Source organism: Siniperca chuatsi, linkage group LG4 (assembly GCF_020085105.1).
Source record: "Siniperca chuatsi isolate FFG_IHB_CAS linkage group LG4, ASM2008510v1, whole genome shotgun sequence".
In the NCBI taxonomy this organism is placed as follows: domain Eukaryota; kingdom Metazoa; phylum Chordata; class Actinopteri; order Centrarchiformes; family Sinipercidae; genus Siniperca; species Siniperca chuatsi.
Window position 1 is genome coordinate 27,194,900 of NC_058045.1, and position 21,770 is coordinate 27,216,669.

General features: G+C 39.0%; 1 protein-coding gene across 2 annotated transcripts; it reads left to right on the forward strand.

The window, feature by feature from the left end:
• The first annotated feature begins 1,444 nt into the window (after positions 1 to 1,444).
• Positions 1,445 to 19,927, forward strand: LOC122874477 (aminopeptidase N-like). Of its 2 annotated transcripts, XM_044192379.1 has the most exons (22): positions 1,445 to 1,793; positions 2,895 to 3,198; positions 3,531 to 3,673; positions 3,968 to 4,104; positions 6,457 to 6,583; positions 7,683 to 7,837; positions 8,285 to 8,398; positions 8,508 to 8,651; positions 8,759 to 8,824; positions 9,461 to 9,526; positions 9,653 to 9,825; positions 10,219 to 10,295; positions 13,998 to 14,131; positions 14,291 to 14,346; positions 14,750 to 14,897; positions 15,019 to 15,110; positions 15,300 to 15,407; positions 15,540 to 15,707; positions 15,829 to 15,969; positions 17,510 to 17,591; positions 19,009 to 19,057; positions 19,665 to 19,809. In XM_044192379.1, exons 1-21 carry the CDS (start codon positions 1,493 to 1,495, stop codon positions 19,054 to 19,056), a joined length of 2,784 nt encoding a protein of 927 aa, XP_044048314.1. In that variant the 5' UTR covers positions 1,445 to 1,492; the 3' UTR covers position 19,057; positions 19,665 to 19,809. The 2 variants fall into 2 exon arrangements, with proteins under 2 accessions (XP_044048314.1, XP_044048313.1); XM_044192378.1 differs by lacking the exon at positions 19,009 to 19,057 and having other exon boundaries at positions 19,665 to 19,927.
• The last annotated feature ends 1,843 nt before the right edge of the window (positions 19,928 to 21,770 follow it).

Sequence of the window (21,770 nt, forward strand, 5' to 3'; positions counted from 1 at the left end):
ACTGAAAAGCCTTTAAACTAGTTCAGTGTCACCTTATATTTTGGACATAATGTAGCTATTCTAGGTTTGTAATTATCCCAACTGCGAGGAAGGGCAGAAGGTTGAATCAATGATAAAGTGCTGCAGCAACCGAAAGGGTTAAGGGCTGCAAACGGATCTCATCTTTCATAACTCCTCTCTCCTCCAGTTCATAATGGCTATTCTTTACAGCTATGTGACCATAAAATGACATTCATAAAATGGTAGGATTATGGAAAACTGCCCATCTGTTAAAGTCTAACTACAGAATGGGACATGAGATAAATCACTTGGAGATTAGCAGGGAACAACAGTATTGTAACAGTATTCTTTACTTGATAAGAAATGTAGAAAAATAAAAAGCTGCACTTTACCATTTCAACATTACACAAATTCTTGTGGTCTTGTCTTCCTAATATGACTGTAGCTATCATTATTTTCAGGGAATATGGAGACCTGACGTGTAGTTTTATGATTTAAAATCATTTTTATCTTTTAAAGTTACAAATGGTGGTTTTTTTAAAGGGAGCTACTGACATTTTTTGCACTCTGTGTCCTCAAATTTGACATTCTAAGCCTAGAAAAATTAAAAAAATACATGAATGAATTTTTCCACCAGTATTTATTTCTAGTAGAGTACAGCAGCCTGTTGCATCAGCTGATCGTAAGTTTGATCGCAAGTTTCAGTGTAAAGCAACTACTTACTGCTACTTTGTAACTGGTCAGTTTCACACTAAACTTCCCACTTTGATCAGTTGCACCATCTCTACGTACGTTACAACTAAGTCGACCATAATCAAACCATTGTCACAGAGAGTGACGTTTCCCCCCATTTTCAGTCTTGATGTGAAGCTAACTGATGCTGGCTCCAGCGACACATTTACCATACAGGCATGAGAATGGTATCAATCTTCTTATCTAACTCTTGGCAAGAACGAAAATAACTGTCTTTCTCAAAAATGTCAAAATATTTCTTTAAAAGCTATTATTATGTAATGTTCTTCTGTTAAAAAGGCTCACATTTCAAATATCAGTGACAAAATGCAGAAAGTCAATTGTACAGTATTTTGAATGAACTGGAAGAGCTTCTACATTTAGATAAATTGATAATCTTCTTGAAAACCTCTATAGCCTTTCCTCTAATTAACTTCAGACAACTTTAGTTATCCTTACTTATGAATGTCTCAGTCACTGCAGAAGAAGTATTGAACTTGTGTTCTGGGCTTTTATTTTCAAAAAGTTAAAAGTACAATTCAATTCAATTTTATTTATATAGCACCAGTACAGTAAAATTATATTTAAAAGTCAGTAATTATCAGTATGAAGCTATGTGACAGATATGCGTCTATGTGTCTTCACCGCTGTTAATGTATCACCTGGTACAATGAATGGGAGGGGAGATGGCTACATATAGAAGTTCACCCTCCACCCTTGCACCCTGTCTCAGTGTGGTGCTCCAACGCAGGCGAACAACATGGGGAAAAGTTGGCCCATCAGTAAACCTCTTGTGATAGTTGCTATCATCTTGTTTGCAGGGGCCCTGGCTACTATCATAGCTCTGTCTGTTCTTTACTCCCAGGAAAAGGCTAAAAATAATAATGATGTCTTGCCAACAGATGGAGGAACAACATCCAACCCCCCCATCACACCTGCCCCGTCCAATGAACCTTGGGACAAGTACCGGCTGCCCAAGAGCCTGGTGCCAAACTACTATAACATCACCCTGTGGCCGCGACTCACTCCAGATGTGACAACTGGACTCTACATCTTTACTGGTAAGGCTTTATAATACTCATAGCTGATCCTCTGGAGCCAGTAGTTGCATTCACGGGTCTCGGTAAATAATATTATAAGAGTACAGTCTAGACCTGCTCTATATGAAAAGTGCCCTGAAATAACTACTGTTATTATAACTACTGTTATTATATAAATTAAATTGAATTGAATTTGTGAACTTCAAAAGAAATTGGATCAAGGGTATTTTATACCACCTTGAACAGCAGATATAGGATATAATGATGGGAAAGACCCTGCTTCTCTCAAAGGATAGTGCAACATACAAGAATTCACATCAAGCTTGACAGTTCACTCTTAATCTTAGAAAGAGCAGAACAGAACAATCTCAACTCAAGGTCCTTACTCGCTTGTTCTGGATCTTTTCTGGACTACATCTGTTGTCAGTTGAGCGGAGAAAATTCTTACTTGAAGTCTTATTTGGTGTATTTAGTACAATACATGATGGTATGAATGATACCTTAATTCTACAGTTAATTGAAACAATTAAAAATCACTAAATTTGGCGATTCATGCTTTTCACTTGAAAGCAACAATAGGTAGCTTTATTCTGATTTGAGACATACAGTATTTCATATATTAGAGGTCATTGTTTCCCAGCCTGGAGGCTGTTACCCCACAAGTGGTTGCAGGATAAATCTAAGGGGTAGCAGAATCAACACAGGAAAGCAGTTTTTACTTTTTCAGACTGTCCCCTAATCTTTGCTTTTTTCCTTGTGAATTACTGGAAATTTTACCTCTTCGGGACTTTAAAGTTTTTTCAAAGAAAAAAACTGCTCACAGCTTACTGACATATGCAACTCGTGCTGAGGGTTTGCGAGTGGGCATTGCTTCATTTTAATGGGTCACAACTCACAAGGCTTAAGTGCTTAAGGTTGGGAACCACTCGTCAAGGTGTCCTAACATGCCTACAAATAATTATATAAATAATTTAAAGTTTGGATTCAGATTTCAAATTTTCATCATCTTTGTCAGTTACTGGAGTCAGAAAATTCTAATTTGAGCAAATGAGTTGGCGTTGGGTAGAGCTGAAGTTTCTTACTACTGCTGATCACAGTTTAAGTTATTTCATGTTGTTTCAGGTGAGTCCAGTGTGGAGTTTGAGTGTCGTGAGGAGACTGACCTGATTCTTATCCACTCCAATAAGCTGAACTACACCAAATTTGAGAATGACCACTTGGCAAGTCTCATCTCAGTCACTGGAGTCAAAGCCCCTTCAATCAAGTCTTCCTGGCTCCAGAATGTGACCCAGTACTTGGTCCTGCAGCTAGATGGTAAACTGATGAAGGGCCACAGGTACCACCTCAACACTAAATTTACTGGAGAGCTGGCTGATGACCTGGGAGGCTTCTATAGGAGTGAATACATGGAGAATGGAGTGAAAAAGTATGTGTATTTGGTTTCAGATGATGACACTTTGAAACATAACTAGGCAAAAAATCTATCCTGAAAATTTCAGAACCTCCAGTAGCCAGCAATGACTAAGAAGAAATAAGAAATGTTCCAAATAAGTTCTCAAACAAGATATTTGTTTGCTATTTTAAAGGAATAGGGAGACATCTTAGCTGTACCCTAGCTTAAATGACAACTCCAAAACATATTCACATGTTCTATCTTGTTTGCTGGCAATGGAGTCACCACCTCACCTGGATTTTGTTCCTTAATAGTTGTTGGTTGAGAAATGGTTTCAAATCCTTCATTTATCTATTTCCTGTCAGGGTTGTTGCTACAACTCAGATGCAGCCGACAGATGCTAGGAAGGCTTTCCCCTGTTTTGACGAGCCAGCTATGAAAGCTATTTTCTTCATCACTCTGATCCACGACCGTGGAACTGTAGCCCTGTCCAATGGCGAAGAAAAAGGTTAGTTGCACAACAGAAATAATTGGACAGGATTATTTTCAGTTTCAGACAAAATCAGTGGTGTATGAGGAAGACAATGCTGGTCCTTTTGTTTTACAAGTGAATGTAAGAGAGATTTTAGGGTGAACTAAGACATGACATGTTTACAAAAAAAGTATAAGTATAACTTTTAAAACTTGTAAAAAGGATTTTTTAAAATAAACTGTTTGACCCTAGGCATTAATATAAATAATGGAATTAATATCAAATATAAATTGTATTAAATTCTATTAATCTTTAATTTTTCTTCCACAGAATCAAGCAGCGTTACCATTGAGGGTCATGATGTGCAGAAGACAGTTTTTGAACCAACTAAGAAAATGTCCACCTATGTGTTGGCGTTCATTGTCAGTGACTTTAGCTTCATCAATAGCACCATTGATGGAGTTTTGGTAATTGACCCCCATAAGTGATTTTGTCCCTCTTTCATTTCATTATTTCATTGAGTTTGTATTTCCAGGAAACTTAGAGGTGTGCATTCTGCCAAGGTGTCTTTTTTGATGCTACTACTGGGTGGCACCAAAGTCATAGGAATTTTCAAATCCTACGCATGGTATAGACAGATGTTGTTCACTTTTGTGTCACTTTTTTGTTCTATATGGAGAGCTGACAATTTCATCACTGACAACACAGGCTATTTGATACATTTTGTTGTGTTTAGGTGTTTGCTTGCTATTGAGCTAAGCATGGTGTAAGCTAACAGACCCGGCAACAACCTGTTTGAGCTGACACTTCTCAAGCTACGAGCTACAGGCCATGGCTGGGGTTTGTACTGTCTTTTAGTATCCTTTGGGCTCTGCGCAGGCACCTCATCTCACCGATATCACTGATGCTCGGTAGGTTGGTACCAATGATCTTCTAAGCGGTTTTAAACACTCGCTGAAGAGCCCTCCTGTCCTGGGCCATGTTTCCAGTCAGGAGTTAAGTTAAGTTAATAAGAACTTTTCTTTAGAAATACAGCCGTTTCTGAGCTTTCTTGACCAGGGTGGAGATGTGACAGGACCATGTCAGGTTCTCTGTGATGCTGATTCCCAGGAACCTAAAACTATTAATCTGCTCCACCTCAGCTCCACTGATGTAGTCAGGGGTGTGTGCCTTTGCCTTCTTTTTCCTGAAGTCAATGATCAGCTCCTTGGTTTTGCTGACGTTGAGCAGTAGGTTGTTCTCTCTGCACCACTCTGCAAAATTGTTGATTTCCTCCCGATGTGAATTCTCGTCGTTATTTGAAATCCAGCCAATGATGGCGGTATCATCCACAAACTTCACAAGAGTTGTTTCCATGTCAGGGGTTGCAATCATGGGAATGTGAACAGGAAGGTACTGAGCACACAGCCCTTAGGGGCTCTGGTGTTGAACACTAGAGTGGAAGAGGTGTGACCGCCAATCCTAACTGTCGGGGTCTGTTTGTGAGGAAGTCCAATATCCAATTACAGAGTGTGGTACTGAAGCCCAGAGTGCTAAGTTTTCTAATCAGTTTCATGGGGGAGATTGTATTGAATGCTGAGCTAAAATCAACAAACAACATTCGGTACCGAAGTGATTTTCTAGTCGAGTTTACCTCCTGGGATCCCGGGGCTGAGTCAGGCCCAGCAGCTTTACTCCTATTCACTCTCAGCAGGGTTCTTCTCACATCCACTATGGATACTGACAGTGGCCCGTCTTCTGGAGGCGGAGTAGACTTTACAAGTGACTCTTTGTTGGGGAGATCAAAACTAGCATAAAATGTGTTTAGCTCATCTGATAACGTGGCCTCACACATGATGGGGGCACTTCTGTTGTGATGTTTTTGATCGCCTGCCACATATCTTTGGTGTTGTTGGTGTTGAGGTCTCTCTCCAGTCTCTCTTGATGTCTCCGCTTTGCCTCCTTGATGCCAGCTTTAAGTCTCGCTCTAGCCATGTTGTATGCTTCCTTGTCTCCTGCCCGAAAAGCAGCAGTATTTTGAGCCAGTCTGGGGATATGTTGGGTCTCTGTAATTAATATTATAAAGAGTACAGTCTAGACCTGCTCTATAGGAAAAGTGCAATGAGATAACTTCTGTTATGAATTGGCGCTATATAAATAAATAAAAGTGAATTGAACTGAATTCAAGGGGTGGCTGTGGCTGTGGAAGGTTAGCTTTTTGATCCTGGCTTTCCCCGGCCCATATGTCGAAGACACTGAACCCCAAATTGCTCCCAAGGACTGAGTCGGTTTCTTTGTTCTGATGAGCAGCCACTGGGGTGAATGCGATATGTAGTGTGAAGCACTTTGTTGGAAGACTAGAAAGGCGCTATACAAGTACAGTCCATTTACATTCCTTACAGCACAGTCATTCTCCATTCAAGTAAAACAAAAGTTTCTGGGGGTTGACATGCAGCAAAGGGCCGCGGGTTGGAGTCAAACCCTGGCTGCTGCGGTAAGGACTCCGCCTTGTACATGGGGCGCGCGCCATCCAGTGGTAGTATCTAAAAAGACACTGTTGCAGAAAACAATGTACGAATTCAATAACCAAGATGATTGGGCTGAAGCAACACACAGACTGCACCAGTTGGTATTCTACAAACAGAACTTATGCCATCAGAACAATTTTATAGATAATTTAAATCTAGTAAAAAAAATCTAATATAATGCAATTAAGGTGGTATCCATTTAAAACCACAGAGATTCCATGGTTTCAGATAATGATATTCAAACTAACAGAAATGTGCATAATGAGACTATGTAATGTGTTTTATTATGTGTATTGTGTGATGTGGTTTTAGATCCGTGTCTTCGCCCGGAAGCCTGCTATTGATGCTGGGCAGGGAGAGTATGCCCTTAACAAAACTGGACCCATTCTTAAGTTCTTTGAGAAGTATTACAATTCCAGTTACCCTCTACCCAAGTCTGGTAAGTCCACCATCTGGATATTAATTAGTCTGCTTTAAAGACAGATATAGGCCTATAGATCAAGGCTGCAAGTTGCCCTGAAAGTAAGTTTTGGGTTTATAAGCATTTTAAATTATTTATCTAAAATTGAAGTTTATTTGGAAAGGTTTAGGAGGCTTGCGCTAATTGCCCTGATATACTTGTTTTGCCAGTCTGTTTGCTGATTATCTACAACGGAAGTGGGAAGTGCAAAGTTAGCATGACCCATAGTCAGAATGACCACATTTGAAAATGAGGATAAGACCCAGGTTGAAAAATACTAGAATTTTTCTATACCTAACCTATCTATACAATGGATAACAACACCAGGACACACTTTCTCTACATGTACAAAAAACCAATTGCACTATTTTCTCTGAGGCAATGCCTTAATTTCATATCCTCCTTTCTGTATGTATGTTTGTTAAATGTAACAAATTGGTTGCTGAATACTTTTTCCACTACACATGTATTACTGTAAGTACGTACAGTACACCTACCTAGGTATACATTAATGTGACATTTAATATTTTGATTTAACGGTTCCACTCCTATGCAATCATGTTTATTGCCATCATGTCCATTTTTACAGTCAACCCCGAATATACTTCCTTTTGTAGACTGAGACACTGCCTGCCCTTTCCAAAAAAACAGCTGTATAAGCCATTTCAAAAACCATATAAAATACTTGTCCATTCTGTTCTTATTGTTTATTGCAAGACTTATCTGCTAATTACAGGTATCCTTCTGTATCTTTCAGTTGTGAATTTTTATGACAGGGCTTTGGGAACAGGATCTGAGAAGATCACACACAGTATCAATTATTAACAGATAAAGCTTCATGACTTGATTGTTATAGTCTTTGATTAAAGTTGTAGTCCGTCTTCATCCAGTCTTTGCTGGCCCGCTCATACAGTTAATTCCCTGATTTTGTTACAGCACCCTCAAATCCCCAATTTTCTTATTCTAGGCCATACTCTCTCTAGATCACATATTTTAACAGTGGTGGAGTAAGAACTTAGTTTTGGTCAACTTACAAGCAGTAGTTAATCATCCATAAATATTCTATTTCCTAATGCAGATCAGATAGCTCTGCCAGACTTTAATGCTGGAGCCATGGAGAACTGGGGTCTGATCACATACAGAGAGACAGCACTGCTCTATGATGAAGTGTTCTCCTCCAACTCCAACAAGGAAAGGATTGCTACCATCATTGCTCATGAACTGGCTCACATGGTTAGGATTTAAGACTTGCAATCTATATCACATCACAATGTGTATTATATGGTGGACACTGTTATAACCCCTGATGGATATTGTGATTTGCTCTTTAATCAGTTTGAAAAATAATTTAATATTGAAGAAAATATATTGGAATGATTTAGCATAACCTTGAAAAAGGTCAAAGCAGGTTTTAAGCCAAGTCTCATGTCCTTGAAAACAAGTCCAAGTCAAGTAACAAGTCAAAGCAAGGAACAAGTAAAATCTAAGGCCTTGAGAGGAATTCCAAGTCTTGTCAAAACAGGTTTCAAATCAAATCGCAAGTCCAAAAATCTTGGACTAGAGTGTGACTCAAGGCCAAGTCTAAAGGTCTGGGAGCCTCTTAAGAGCTGCTTATGTCTTATTTATTTTATTTTTTTCCTGACATAGCATTCACATCTTTTCTCTGTGCTGTCCCTCTAGTGGTTTGGTAATCTGGTGACCGTGAGGTGGTGGAATGACTTGTGGCTGAATGAAGGCTTTGCTTCCTATGTTGAGTACCTGGGAGCACACGAGGCTGAACCCGACTGGAACGTGGTAATGATTTACCTCCCACCTCATGGCCTCAATAATCCATTTAATGTACGATGATAGTGACAGTGATCAGTGGAGTATTGATCATATTGTCTTATTTGTCTCATAATAGAAAGACCTCATCGTGCTCAGTGATGTCCACAGGGTGTTTGCCATCGATGCCCTGGCCTCTTCCCACCCTTTGTCCTCTAGAGAAGAGGACATCCAGAAACCAGCACAAATCAGTGAGCTGTTTGATGCCATCTCATACAGCAAGGTAACTTTATACACTCTGGCCTAAACAGCAGCAGAACACTTTTCCCATCTCTGATCCTAAGATCAATCCATTTTTCCAACATTTAAAATTAGTTTTTTCATCCTTAGGGAGCATCTGTTCTGAGGATGTTGTCGGATTTCCTAACTGAAGAAGTCTTCACAATGGGACTCAGGGTAAGGATTTTATGGAGACATAAACACATGTCCTTGGCAAATTAATGCTCTATTAGGAACATGGCAGAGTGCATCTGATAACTCTAAAAAATATGAAAAGGCGAGTTATAAAGGAATTTCAACCGGCACTTCACATCCATTCTTCAGGTGGATTTTCTTCAAACGTGGCATGAGAACAACCCCATCAATCAGTAGTAATCAGTAACTGTAATTCAGTCAGCCAACTCACAAAGGGAGTGTGGGGAGTGGAGAACGTAGGCTTAGAGCCGACAAGTGGATGCTGGGGTGGAGGTTTAAAAAAAAAAAGCTGTATGAACAGCATAGCTTTTAGGTGAGCGGTGTGGCAGCAAAAGAGTTAGCAGAGCACTGACGGCTTAAGAACACAACCACCATTAAAATGATATATACTGTATAAAGTGAAAAGCGTTTGCCATGCGAGTGTGAGGTGGACTCAAGGGGCATGGGTTGGGGTGGAATGCCTGAACTAGCTTGCAGACTTTGCGTCACTTACTGAGGTTTTTTTTTGTGACTAAAATGAAAATTATTTGATTCAAGTCATGGGTTCACCACAACATTAAGAAGAAACAAATGCAAAATAACCAATTCATCTCTTTGTTTTTTCTGTCCATCCTGCAGACCTACTTGGCTGAATTTGCGTTTGGGAATGCAGTCTACACAGACTTATGGAAGCATCTGCAAATGGCATGTTCTTTTCTATAGACTCTATAGATTTGAACATTTAGCTAACATTTTATTCAAAAGGATCTCCAGTACATGCCAACCTACTGTTACATCATTTATTTATTTCTTGTTTTTCTGCTTCCACAGGCTGTTGATGCTAATAAAACTAAACTTCCGGAGCCTGTCAATAACATCATGAACACCTGGGTGCTGCAGATGGGCTTTCCTGTGGTTACCATAAATACCAGCACTGGGGTGGTATCCCAGAAGCACTTTCTCTTGGATCCAGACTCTGATGTCACTGCTCCATCTCCCTACAAGTATGTACATTGCTTTTCTTCCATCCTTCCCTCGCTCTAGACCCATGAATTCTTTATTTCTGTGTTTGTCTTTAATACTACTGCTGCTATGTACCATTATGACTACAATATTACAACTCCTTTTACTATTGCCAACCTTTGCTGCTACTCCTGCTTATACTACTACACTAGAATTACCACTACTTCTGCAATAATAGTATCTTCACTACTACTATAAATTCTAGTATATCAATTCAATTCACTTTTATTCATATAGTGCCAATTCATAACAGATGTTGTCTCATTGCACTTTTTCCTTAAAACTGATACACCCTACAGTTCATAAAAGGCAAAATAGATACAACAAAATCTAAACTACATGTAGATTTAATAATACAGTTATTTATCCTACAGCTATGAATGGATTGTTCCAATCAAGTGGATGAAGACTCGAGCCATACAGGCACCAGAGTGGCTGAAGGATAAATCAGGTAGGATGTACAACAATAACAGGGTGATTTTGTGCTGATAAATGAAATTACTTCAGACTGACAGTTTAGTAAGTGGAGATAAAATGTTTCTGACAGTAAATGCAAAGTCACTGCAGGCCATCGTCGATTGTCAAGATAAGTCAGATGTATTTACATATTCCTCGATTGCAAGCAAGTGTTGAAGGACTGCAGAAAGAAACACCTTTTCAGGATCAATTATAATACAATACAGCATTAGAAGCACCAGACATAGAATGGCATGTTTAAAATAAATAAAAACAACTATCTAATGTAACCTACTGGTAATCAAGACAAGAAAAACAAACCTAAACCATGCTTAGAGAAGATGAGAAAGAATAAAAAATTAGTGGGTAGGCCAATTGATTATTCATGACTGTACACTCCCTGACAAAAGTCTTGTCGCCTATCCAAGTTGTAGGAACAACAAATAATAACTTGACTTCTAGTTGATCGTTTGGAATCAGAAGTGGCTTATATGAAAGGCAAAGGCCTCTAGATTATGCTTATTTTACCAAAATAAAATCTTATCATGCCTTGATTTTTAATTATTTTATTAGGAAAGAAAGGTCAGACTTTGCTTAGACAAAAGTCTTGTCATTTAAAAGAAATAATGTACAGTACAGAACATAAAGTCATGGTGCAGTGGAAAAATAATTAATATTGTGTATGACTCCCATGAGCTTGGAGGACTGCATCCATACGTCTTGGCAATGACTCAAATAACTTATTAATAAAGTCATTTGGAATGGCAAAGAAAGCATTCTTGCTGGACTCCCAGAGTTCATCAAGATTCTTTGGTTTCATCTTCAATGCCTCCTCCTTCATCTTACCCCAGACATGCTCAATAATGTTCATGTCTGGTGACTGGGCTGGCCAATCCTGGAGCACCTTGACCTTGTTTGCTTTCAGTAACTTTGATGTGGAGGCTGAAGTATGAGAAGGAGCACCATCCTGCTGAAGAATTTGCCCTCTCCTGTGGTTTGGAATGTAATGGGCAGCAAGAATGTCTTGATACCTCAGACTATTGATGTTGCCATCCACTCTGCAGATCTCTCGCACACCCCCATACTGAATGTAACCCCAAACCATGATTTTTCCTCCACCGAACTTGACTGTTTTCTGTGTGAATCTTGAGTCAATGCGGGTTCCGATAGGTCTTCTGCAGTATTTGCGATGATTGGGATGCAGTTCAATAGATGATTCATTGGAAAAATCAACCTTCTGCCACTTTTCCACAGTCCATCCTTCCTGCATGCTGTGGGCCTTGGCAAATGCAACACGATTTTTTAGTTGTCTTCTGTTTAATGCTGGTTTCTGAGCACTAATTCGGCCATTGAGACCACTGTGTGACAGAATTCGACAAACTGTTCTTGTAGATACGGGGGTTTCTGGTGACCAGTTGTACTGTAGCTCTGCTGCAGTTGAAAAGGGCTGGCCCTGGACTGTCGAACCAACAAACGGTCCTCTTGAACAGTAGTCTTACGGGGCCTGCCTGACCTGGGCCTGTCATGAACTTCACCAGTTTCTTCAAATCTTTTTCTTATCCTCTCCACTTGACGTTTAGATACATTAAAGATGTCTGCCACCTCAGCAGGAGACTTGGTCTTCAGGCTCTTGATGATCAGCACTTTGGTCTGTGGTTGAATCTTTGGCATGCTGTCAGAGGTCAGGATGCATTTCAAATGAAGGTTAGGTGTGCTGGGGTTCTTCTTCTACACACCTGGGAATGTGTTAATTACAGTATTTGTCACAGGTGATGCTCTAATCTGTGATTGGTTGAATCCTTTAAAGATGTGACAAGACTTTTGTCTAAGCAAAGTCTGACCTCTCTGTCCTAATTAAATAATTAAAAATCAAGGCATGATAAGATTTTATTTTGGTAAAATAAGCATAATCTAGAGGCCTTTGCCTTTCATATAAGCCACTTCTGTTTTCAAACGATCAACTAGAAGTCAAGTTATTATTTGTTGTTCCTACAACTTGGATAGGCGACAAGACTTTTGTCAGGGAGTGTACTGTACCAATCATGGATTTGGCAACACATTTGCTGTTACAACATATAAGTTTTTATAATGCAAATCCAGAAATTACATTCAAAACAGAATGTAGTATTGACTGTGAGGTGCAGCAATATACTCATATATAGCTTTAAATCTAAAAGAATTAATAATATTATAAAGAGAAACTCATCTGCACAGGTATAAAACCAAATATTAAACCAGGAGTGTTTCATTAAGAAGATAAATAGGCCTTAGTACAATTTTGAAAAGAGGTCTCTTTTTCTGTCATTGCCAATAAGTCTTCTACATTTATATCGGATAGATTGGATACAGTAACCAGCTCAGAGAATTACGTTGGGTCCGGTGTCTAGTAACCTTTTACGAACAGCGTCGAATACAGAAACATTAGCAACACCTTTTGACATCACTAGATCAAGTGTATTCCCAAGACGGTGGGTGACATGCTGGGTGAAGTCTAGTTTTGAATTCACGTTTCAAGGACTCACCGTGTGTGAGATCATTAAAATTTATGTTTAAATCACCAGTAATGACAATCCTGTCGTGGCTCAGTTTGATGGAGGATAAGAACTCAGAAACGATGTATATCTATATAAGTACAGTCCATTTACCATTTACCTCAAAGCTTATAAAATTATTGACAGATGGCTGAATACATTTATAGCTCTTCTTATAAACAACAACAGCAAGTCCACCACCACAGCCACTGGGTATAGGCACGCTAAAACTTCCATATTCCAGAGGACATAGTTCAGCAAGCTGGCTATAATCATTTGGCTTCACCAACATCAAAATCTCTGGAAGTGATAAAATCATTTAGGATAAAAGTTTCGTTGGTAAGTGATCTCACATTAAAATGGCACAGCTTAAAGGTGCTATTGATAACATTGATAACACCCAGCCACTAGATGACTCACGCACTCCCCCTCCCCCCTTCTCCATCATTTAATAATTATAGGGCCCCTGTATTGCAACACTTACCGTAAAATGACATTTCAATAATCCTTACACTATGAGACATTAGGTAAATATTTACGTTTTAATTCAATCTAAGAGTACAGTACATTGTAGAACCCTCAGTGCTCGCATTAGACAGATGTTATGTTTGTTGATGTTTGGTTAGGGGATAGTAGACTCATTAAATTTTTTAGGGCTCACCTGCGTCCCGAGCGTCCGATGGCTAAGATCCTTTGCTATGTTAAAACATATGGATAAAACAACATGAATCTATAAGTGTAGCGTAAATAATGAGACTTAAAACTGGATAAAATGTCGATTTTCAACAGAGCTTCTTATAGACAGACAACGCCGACGCATGCATGCCGAGAGAATTTGTTTGGCATTTGGTCTGAACACATCTTAAGAAGTTTTTTGGTTGTATAACAACGTCTCACAACTTGTGCCTTTTGATTCTAAAAGATGACTGTTAGTCATTGCATAGTACTGCAGCTGAAAGCACAGACTGACTTGCAAAGTCAGGTTCATGTCTGGTTCATAACATCAGAGACTGAAGAGTTCATTGGTTGAGTTTTCAGAAAATCACCCTTAGAAGTCAAATAATAATAAGACACTGTTAAAAGGATAAAATGAATTTGGTATCTTACATTTTCTTGGTCTCGTCCACAGCAATAATGACTAACTCCGACCTCTCTTTCTTCTGTAGCCACAATTAATGCGATGCAGGCATCAGGGACTGACTGGGTGCTTGCCAACCTCAATGTGGTGGGTTACTACAGAGTCAACTATGACCAGGGCAACTGGGAAAGACTCCTAAATGTTCTGAACACCAATCATAAGGTAAGACACTACTGTCTAATGCATGGTGATATTACCTGCTAATTTTTGGTAAAATTAGAATAATGTGTGACCTCTGTTTTCACATGCTGATTATGAACACGTGTCTTGATGTGAGTTGTTTTAGTAGTAGTAACAGGGATATTGCTCTTGTTTTTCAAGCTTATTCCAGTGATCAACAGAGCTCAGTTGGTGGATGATGCCTTCAACTTGGCCAGGTAAATCCTGCTAATACAGTATCATATACAGATGATGATAGTAATGAAGAGAATGTAGAAAAAATAACTTTTAACTTGTTTGTTACCTTCAGTTAAGCCAAAAGACTTTATTACAGAGGGTCCAGGCAGCAACATCGTCCGTTACATTAATCAACACAGTTTATGGGGGAAAAGCGGCCTAAAATTTGTCCAATATTACTATTAAACAACACTGCTAGGATGACACAGATGCCGCCTGGTATTTTGACTCATTACTTCCAGTAGATTTAGGAAGGTACAACAACTATTTTGGCAATGTATTGAAGGGTAAAACTAAGAACACTCTATTCATAAATGATGATCAAGATGTAGAAATTTAGGATATCCCATTCATTTAATTTTTCTCAATCTTGTAACTGCAAAGAGCAAAGATCATCCCTACAGTGCTGGCCCTCAATACCACCAACTACCTGAACAAAGAAATAGAATATATGCCCTGGGAGTCGGCCCTGAGCAACCTGGACTTCTTCTACCTCATGTTTGACCGCAGCGAGGTTTATGGTCCCATGCAGGTGTACTTTCTTTCAGCCAAACATATCAGCATAAAAATCAAAAGAGCCATAACACAAAGAATTGACTTTAATGATTTATGGAATGATCATGTTTCCTTAGCTTTGTCTTCCTTGTTTTTAGGATTACCTGAGGAAACAGGTCACCCCTCTGTTTGAATACTACAAGTCCATGACTGGCAACTGGAGCAATGTACCTGTTGGACACATGGACCAGTGAGTAAAGAGAAATACGTGGGCATCTGTTGTTCTGGAGATCATACTTTCCAAGAGAGGCAATAACAAAATATGACTGAAGCAAAATATCAAATATATTTATGAATATTAATCAAATGATCAATATTATCAAATATGGATTAATAATTATGGGACACCACCCTGGGATCATGTTTCTCCTTTACCCAGGTATAATCAGGTGAATGCTATCAGCCTGGCTTGCAGGACAGGCCTCGAGGAATGCCAAAATCTGGCCAAGGCATGGTTCAATGAATGGATGGACACTAAGAAAAACCTGTGAGTGTATACATCATCCCAACATGTAACTTATTTCCTATCCACTATTTCAATTACACTTTATTGTACCTAAAGTGCTACCATCTGTCCAACATCATAATCCTGAACTTTAAATATGTCATCATTTTTCAGGATCCACCCCAACCTGCGTTCCACTGTGTACTGTAACGCCATCGCAGCAGGTGGCGCTAAAGAGTGGGAGTTTGCTTGGTCCCAGTTTAAGGACGCCACCATTGCTAGTGAAGCTGACAAACTCCGTTCTGCCCTGGCCTGCACGAAGCAACCATGGCTGCTTAACAGGTCTGCTCACAGACAGCCTTGTTAATACTGTTACACAGTATACTACAGCATATAACTGACATTTACTGACCAGTATACACATGTATATACTCTGCCCGCTGTTCTGCTTATACCTTTTCAGGTACCTGGAGTACACTTTGGATCCAAATATGATCCGAAAGCAGGATGCCACCTCCACCATTGTCTACATTGCCAACAATGTGGTTGGTCAGTCTCTAGCGTGGGACTTTATCAGGGCTCAATGGTCACACATTTTCACTCAGTGAGTACAACACAATATTTTTTAGTTGCTAACATTACTGCCATGAAACATGAGAAAAGGCACCAGATTTGTAGTCTATAACTATAAGTTTTTCAAACTTAACCAAGTCTGCTTAGTATTGCAATTTGTTCACAACCTGACAATTTAAATGGTGCTGAAATGGGCTTCACAGTTCTAAGTAGAAGGTTGTTATAAATGCAGATATTTGGTGTGTTAGGTAACACATCTCTGTGACCTATGACCCTCACATGCCCAACTGAAGCACAGACACATAATAAAAGATCCATTTTCACATAATTACAATAGCAGATTTACAGTCAAGTTTATTATCAGTGACAGCTTTTATTGGCCAAGCATGCTCATTGTAATTCAAACTCTGTCTCAGTTGACCTTTGGTCTTGACCCTTCTTAAACCATGCAGGCCTCCTCTTGACAGGCATAACATGGGTGCTGATTATAGTTTCACTACAGCTGAATTAAGCTAGTAGTGCCATGTTACTAACAGTTCATGTTATTCAAATGTAGATTTTTTTGGTCATTTTGACAAATATAACAAGTGCAACAACCAATTATGTTTACCCTCTATATTTTAACTGCACACACAACAATAAGTAAACATCTTTGACGGACTGAGATGAAGTTATTTGGTCTGACTACAAGTCTCAGGCAGCTGTCTGGGTCGGACCTGTAGAAACGTGGCCATTCCTTTATTTTTATCTCCTATAAAATATAGATATAGTTGCTTTATTTAGAGACCTTTAAACTAAATTTGGGAATTTAGTCATCTTAGCCGCACACACAAAACTGTACACATGTACACTATGTATATCTCAGAGATGTTTTATAATTTAGCTTCTGTCAGGAGTTTGTAAAGGTAGATCTTTAAGGTAACAAGTAACAAGTAAAGAGGAAAACCAGTTTTAAGCCAGAGCATGTTGGTTACTGCAGCCTTCATTAGGACCTTAATGAAGCTCTGAATGCAAAACATAGTAAACGTTTTCTTAACTTGTTCATAAAGTGCAGCTGTACTTACTGTCTTTAAATTTTTCCCCCAACCATCTTCTGATTTGCACAGGACAACCAATTCTGTAGAATATTAAAACATAAACTGGTTTCTATCCTTGCAACAGTGCAATAATGGTATAGCCACAAAGCATTTCCTCTTATTCTATACTTAACCCAGTGCTCTCTCTCTCTTGAGCCCTGTTAAAAAAGCTTTATAGACAACATTTTCAATGAATGATGGGAAACAGATATAGGAAATGCGATAACTTCTGTTATGAATTGGCGCTATATAAATAAAATTGAATTGAATTGAATATTCCATTCATAATAAATGGTAGGCATAAATTTAGGCCTTTATCAGAATTCCTGTCTCTTTGATTTACTGTGCCTTGTAGAATACATTTAATTTCACAGCTGACAATCAAATTATCAATGAAAGGAAAGAGGAATCTGCCTGCCTGTGAACAGTTACTATTCATTTGCAGATAAATGACCCTGATTATCCGTTATGGCTTGGTTTTGTTTTCTCTTACAGGTATGGTGGTGGATCATTCTCCTTCTCCAACCTCATCAATGGAGTCACCAAGCGATTTTCCACTGAATTTGAGCTTCAACAGGTTAAATATAAATTTTTTTCCACAATTTAAAAATGTCTTTATAGTGAGTTTTGCCCAGTTTTACCCACAATCAAACACATTTGTATCTCTACTTTTAGGGATTTTCACGTTTCAAGACAGTTTGAGTGTCATTCCAGATTATGGTTTGCCCTTGGTACATTTTTTTATGCTATGATATTAGATGTAGATAACAGCAGGTGTGACCAAGTCCGAAGTCATTATTTAGTCTCAAGGCAGTCCCAAGACTTCAGAACCAATTTAAAGTCTGAAATGAAGCACGCTCTAAAGTTTTAGTATTTTTTTCTTTAATGAGGCAGTTAGGTCTGGACCTGCGTCCACTCTGCAGGTCCGTCCAGCGCAACGCACCAAGTTCACGAAACTCTAAAAAACTAGGCAGCACTGATCAAATATGAATCAAGATTCTGTTACCGCATTGCCTATTTGCTCAAATGTTTTCAGAAACACATTTTAGTGTACTTTTAGGGTTTGTCAAAAGGTCCAATGAACACTACAATTTTAAAAAAATGATTTTTCTGGCTATTATTTGATGTGTCAGGCTTCACAAGATTATCAAAATAGTTGCTGATTATTTTTCTGGCAATTGACTAATAGCCTAATCGTTAGTCCTCATCCTAAAAGCCTTTTCTCTTATAAGGTTAAAATGGAAAATGCATGGTTTGAAAATAACAAACAAGTATGTAAGCTTAGCAGACGAACAGGATTATGTTAGAATGATATCACCTTATCAACATATATTAGACAAAGACATGAAATTAAAATTCGTTCAACAGACTTGTGGAAATTAAAAAGAAGAACTGATTGCAAATAGTTGCGGCGTGCTTATGCAATTCAGGCATCATGTTATTGGTTTATGACATCCAGATATCTGATCTCATACAGGCTACAATGCACTCTGATGTAATTCACATTTATTTTTAGTATTTGTATTCCTGAGTGGGGCAACAAAACTTGCACCACAATTGCAACCTCCGTAATTGTGACTTGGCATCATGCTATTACTTTGATAATGACAGATAGTCAGACATTTGGGGCCAGATGTCCAATGTCACCGATTGTGTTGCATTAAACATCAGAAAGATGATCAATGATTCATTTATAGTGCTCATAGTGAAACAGACTTTACAAAGTGCTTCACAATTCAGGATAAAAGTAAAAGATCATTGACGAGGAAATTATGGCTCAAATGTGAGAAGAATAATAAAATTCATCACTCATAAATAATTTTAAATTAAGTTTATAAATGCGCCTTTGATTGACATTTTACAGAACGTTGTGTGGACTGCATAAATAATAAAAATCAGTGAAATTGGCAAACAACCCAAACAAACAATGTTTTACTATATGGTTACCCTCTCTCACCTTATATTTCATGTCAACCTTATGATGTCACCTGCAGCTATCTCAGCTAAAAACCGTGTGTACGCTTGATCTGAAGTATGTGTGAGGTATGCACATTCTCGCAGCACATTCTTCCTTAAACAAATATATAATATATAAATTCCAGTTTATGTGTGAGAAAAGGCGTACGCATGGTTTTTGTACGTACACATCGTTTATACCTCTGGCCCCTGGTCTCATACACATCAGGCTACAGCATCATCTGATCTAATATATATTTATTTTTAGGTTATTTGTTGGAATTTAGTGTGGGGTGAAAATATTGTGGCGCTCAAGCCCTTCAGCAGTCACATAGCTCACGGTTCGCAAATTCGGTGTATGTAAACCCATTTATTTTGCATTTCTTTTCAATGCAAGGGGGGGTCCAACAAAAATATAAGGCTGGGGAAGGTCTCGCTTGAATATAGGATTCAGCCCCCCTGCCCATTCTAATAATTTTCATACTGTCAACAAATCAAGTCATGTTTCAAGTACGTAAAATTGTGTAAGACTGGCCTTGAAGTAATCTGACTCTGGTCCTACATCTGTGTTTTAGGATGACTGACACCTGCACTTTTTAATTGATTGTCCCTGTGTTATTTGTTGCTGCCTGACTTCAAATGGCTGCATCACCTCCCTAAACAAGACACTAATTTTATGTATTTGTTGTGACAGCTGAAGCAGTTCAAGACAGATAATGCGGAGATCGGTTTCGGCTCTGGGTCCCTGGCAGTGGATCAGTCCATTGAGAGAACCATCGCCAACATAAAATGGATCGCAGAGAATAAGCAGAATGTTCTGGACTGGTTCAAGGCTGCAGCAAAATCCTAATGATGCCTTGTGCTGTACTTACTTGTACTTAATGTAATTTAAAAATGTATGGTTCTGAACATTTTTTTACATAATATGATCATCCTTAAAATAAATATGGATCCACATTTGCTTGCTGAGCCTTTGTTGTACCTCAGTTTGGTTAAAATTAAGAAAAAAAGAGAATTACAGTATATTTCGAATCCTTGAAAGCAGAAGTACTGATTACAAACAAATTACATTTTGACACTTTAAGTCAGGCAGAGGGCCAGAGAGATCTTGGGTAAGGATGTTTCTGTTTTTTGTCGTTGTTTATTTTATACTATTTGTAATATAATCTACTTGCATTTTTTGAGACGACAAAATTTAAGTCTTGGCACTATTTGCAGGTATGTAAATGAGGTAACATGCATACATTTGGCACAAAATTGGCAAATGAGCCACATTAAAAAACAAGGTCAAATTCACAAACATCTTTGGAGAGTTGGTGGTAACTGAAGCACATTTATAAAGGGCGTCACAGTGACTATGGCAGCAATGATTGTAGCCAGGCGAAGCAATAGCGCATCACAGTACATCATATGCACACAGCTGGCACAGTCAGTACAATACCTGATATTCACCATGAGGGAATGAAACTGTGAAACAGCATAAAACCTGCTGTGAGAAATGGAGAAGGTGGTTATGCACTGTAACAGTCCAGCAGAGAGCAGAGTAGGAGAGAACTCAGCTCTCTATGCACACAGAGGCATGACAGAGAGCGCACAGTTAAAGCACCCCAAATAACAATCCTTCTGACAAAACACTCAATACAGAGTGAGTCATATAGAAAAAGAGAGACATCTAGCAGATAGAAACGGGGGGGTAGCAGCAGCTGTTGAGCAGGAACACGGGGGCAGCAGGTGGCCCACAACCACAGATCCAGACTCTGCAGCTCCGGAGGCAGAAATACCTGCTGAAAGCGACAGAAGGAAAGAGGAGAGAAATGAGAACAGAACTACAGAGAGAAAATAGATGTCAAGTTAGTAACATGCGATAATGGGATAAAAATGCATACAGATGGAGAGGGAGAGGAGGAGAAAGGAAAGAGGTGCATCATGGGAAGTCTCCCAGCAGTCTAGGCAGCATAACTAAGGGATGGTTCAGGACTCACCCAAGCCAGCCCTAACTATTAGCTTTATCAAAGAGTAAAGTCTTAAGCCTACTCTTAAATGTGGAGATGGTGTCTGCCTCCCGAACCCAAACTGGGACCTGATTCCACAGGAGAGGAGCTTGATAACTGAAGGCTCTGGCTTCCATTCTACTTTTGGAGACTCTAGGAACCACAAGTAAGCCTGCATCCTGGGAGCGCAGTGTTCTAGTCAGGTAATAAGGTATTATGAGATCCTTTAGATACAATGGTGCCTGACCATTAAGAGCTTTGTAGGTGAGGAGAAGGATTTTAAATTCTAGTCTGGATTTTACAGGGAGCCAGTGCAGAGAAGCTAATATTGGAGAAATATGATCTCTTTTCCTAGTTCTTGTCAGTACACGTGCTGCAGCATTCTGGATCAACTGGAGAGTCTTAAGGGACTTATTCAGGCAGATAATAAGGAATTGCAATAGTCCAGCCTAGAAGTAACAAATGCATGGACTACTTTTTCGGCATCATTTTTAGACAGGATGTGCATGATTTTTGCAATGTTACATAGGTGAAAGAAGGCAGTCCTTGAAGTTTGTTTCATGTGGGAGTTAAAGGATAAATCCTGATCAAAGATAACGCTGAGGTTCCTTAGGTGGTGCTGGAGGCCAGGGCAATGCCATCTAGAGTAACTATATCTTTAGATAATGTGTCTTGGAGGTGTTTGGGGCCAAGTACAATAACTTCAGTTTTGTCAGAGTTTAACATCAGAAAATTGCAGGTCATCCAGGTTTTTATGTCCTTAAGGCATGCTTGAAGTTAAGCTAACTGTTTAGTTTAATCTGGCTTGA